Raw genomic sequence first — 2,896 nt, forward strand, 5'->3', positions numbered from 1 at the left:
ACTGGGGCGGATACTAATTTCTTCTTGAGCTCCTCAAAACTCTTGTCACACTCGGCTGTCCATTTAAATTTCTCATCTTTCTTAAGCAACTGAGTCATGGGTCGGGCGATCCTGGAGAAATTTTCAATGAACCGACGGTAATACCCTGCAAGTCCAAGAAAACTCCGAATCTGCGACACGGTCTTAGGTGGGGTCCATTTGGTAACTGACTCCACGTTCGATGAATCAACTGCCACGCCTTGAGCTGTAATAATGTGACCCAGAAATTTGACTTCCGACAACCAGAAGTCACACTTGCTGAACTTGGCATACAACTGGTGCTCCTTCAATTTCTCGAGTACCAGACGGAGATGTTGCTCATGTTCTTCTTCCAATTTGGAATAGATGAGTATGTCGTCAATGAATACCACCACAAACTTATCCAGAAATTCCATGAACACTTTGTTCATCAAGTTCATGAAGAATGCGGGTGCATTGGTAAGTCCGAAAGACATAACCGTGCACTCATACAACCCATACTGAGTGGTGAAGGCCGTCTTTGGAATATCCTCTTCCCGAATTCTCAACTGGTGGTAGCCTGATCGTAGGTCTATCTTAGAAAACACTTTAGCTCCCTTCAGTTGATCAAACAAATCATCGATCCGCGGTAAAGGATATTTGTTCTTGATTGTGACCTCATTGAGTGCGCGATAGTCGACGCACATCCTCTTCGTCTTATCCTTTTTCTCCACAAAAATGACCGGTGCACCCCAAGGTGAAGTACTTGGTCGAATGTACCCTTTCTGCAGCTGCTCATCAACCTGCTTCTTGACCTCTGCTAGTTCGTTGGCTGCCATCCTGTACGGTCTCTTGTAAATTGGAGCGGTTCCCGGTGCCAAATCAATCCGGAATTCAATCTCTCTCTTGGGTGGCATGGTAGTGAGGTCTTCGGGAAACACTTCTGGGTACTCGCAGACTATGGGAATCTCTTCCAATTTCCTCGAATTCTTCTCCTCGGTGACCACTGGGATCTCCACCTCAATCTGATTCAAAGAGACCCCTTGTTTTGGTGAGACTAGTGATTTGTACACTACTGTTTCTCCCTTCTCATTGATCAAGGTGACTGTGCAATTCGCACAATCAATGACTCCCTTGAACTTGGTCAGCCAATCCATCCCAAGAATGACATCTAGGTCTTTGGATTCCAGAAGAATGAGGTTGGCTAGAAATGGTGATCTTTGGATTTCTATTGTTACAGAAGGGCTGAATTGTACCGAAGTGGAGCTATTCCCTGGGGTATGAACCCGCATTGGTGTGCTAAGTTCCTCTCTTATTAACCCATGCATCCCGACAAACTTCTTGTAAATGAACGAATGCATTGCACCAGAATCAAAAAGTACTGTTGCAGGGATTGAATTAACAGGAAACGTACCCAGTACGACCTCTGGTGCTGCTTGTGCCTCCTCTGTAGACGCGTGGTTGACACGGGCCTGGACAAACCTTGGCCCAGCACGCCTAGGCTTCGGGCATTTGTCAGCGAAGTGGCCAAGCTCACCACAGTTGAAGCAGGACCCTGGCTTTGCTCCGGTCTCCTTCTTGGCTTGCACAGACGGAGCTGACTGTGCTGGTGCCATTGGTGGGCGCGGAGTTGCACTGCGGTTGGGCTGACCTCCACGGTGGTTCTGGCTGCCACTAGCGCCCTGGTGGAAGTTGCTTGAGTTGAAAGGGCGGTGCTGGCGGACGATCATGGTGGTAGGTTCACCCTGCTGTCTGGGAATGAAGCGCGGTCGCTGGTGGCTTGCTTGGTTGGACCGGAACTGCGCCGCCTTCCTCTTCCTATCCATTTTGTTGTGCTGATCCTCCTGACGGATTGCCTTGTCAACCAGCCTCTCAAAGTCGGCGTAATCTCCGGATATCAACTGGTTGGTTAGCTCATCATCCAGACCTGCTAGGAATTTCTCCTGCTTCTTGGCGTCAGTACGGACATCCTCCGGTGCATATCGCGCGAGGCGATCGAACTCATGGAGATACTCCGTCACTGTCCTGTTGCCCTGGTGGAGTGCTCGGAATTCCCTCTTCTTTTGTGCCACGACCCCATCTAGCACCTGCGCCTTCCTGAAGTTGCGGCAGAACTCTGCCCAAGTGACTTCAGTGCCTGGCGGGCGGGTAGTCATGTGATTGTCCCACCAAGCTGACGCGGGACCTTGGAGCTGGTGTGTGGCGAAGGCGACCTTCTCCTGATCATTGCACTGCAGGAGATTGAGCTTCTTCTCTATGGCATGGAGCCAATCATTTGCCTTCATAGGGTTGGTGGTGCTAGAAAAGGTGGGTGGCCTGACGCGTAGAAACTCTGGCAGTTTGGACTGAGGGGGAGGGGGGCCAAACTGCTGCTGGTGCTGCTCGGCTTGCTGCTGCATCCTCTGGTACATCTGTTGGTGCTGCTGTTGCATTTGCTGCATCATGGCTGTCATCATCTGCGTCTGATGAGCCATTACTTGGGCAAGGGTCGGATTCTCGGGGAGTGGTGGCGGACCATTGCCGGAATCACTATTGGGATGCACACCATCAGTGCGCTCTTCGCCGTTGCTGCCCTCGCCCGTGGTGCGGGTGCCATTCCTGGTGTAGACCATCTGGAGGAGAAGCAGACGGGGGAAAAGAAGAAAAACAGATGCTCAAGAACTAAGCTTTATTATATAGGAATTTAAACTGCAGTTGTTCTGATCTGAATTAAAACACTTAAACATCAAGCAAAAATCCTTATTAAGACAGCCATATCATAGGCACATGATATCGACCGTCAACTGACCCACAAGCGAGCAGACCTAAACACACAAACTAACAGGCAAAAGCTAAACAGTCGATAAACTAATAGAAAGCGAGCCTAATGCTCGGAACAGCTCCTGCGGTCGGTGAAGTC

The 2,896-nt window shown here is 50.0% G+C and overlaps 1 protein-coding gene across 1 annotated transcript; it reads right to left on the bottom strand.

The window, feature by feature from the left end:
• Positions 1-325: 325 nt before the first annotated feature.
• On the bottom strand, positions 326-2,609 carry LOC136354949 (uncharacterized). The gene is made up of 3 exons (XM_066306861.1): positions 1,412-2,609; positions 778-1,102; positions 326-416 (listed from the first exon to the last, which is right to left on the bottom strand). The coding sequence occupies exons 1-3, from the start codon at positions 2,607-2,609 to the stop codon at positions 326-328; spliced, it is 1,614 nt and encodes a 537-aa protein (XP_066162958.1).
• Positions 2,610-2,896: the final 287 nt, after the last annotated feature.

This window comes from Oryza sativa, chromosome 1 (genome assembly GCF_034140825.1).
Source record: "Oryza sativa Japonica Group chromosome 1, ASM3414082v1".
Taxonomy (NCBI): domain Eukaryota; kingdom Viridiplantae; phylum Streptophyta; class Magnoliopsida; order Poales; family Poaceae; genus Oryza; species Oryza sativa.

Coding starts and splice junctions, on each gene's coding strand:
- LOC136354949 (XM_066306861.1), bottom strand. CDS start 2,609: ATGGTCTACACCAGGAATGGCACCCGCACCACGGGCGAGGGCAGCAAC. Junction 1,103..1,411: donor AGCACCAGAGGTCGTACTGG/GTACGTTTCCTG, acceptor CGAATTGCACAG/TCACCTTGATCAATGAGAAG. Junction 417..777: donor GATGAGCAGCTGCAGAAAGG/GTACATTCGACC, acceptor TTTCTGGATAAG/TTTGTGGTGGTATTCATTGA.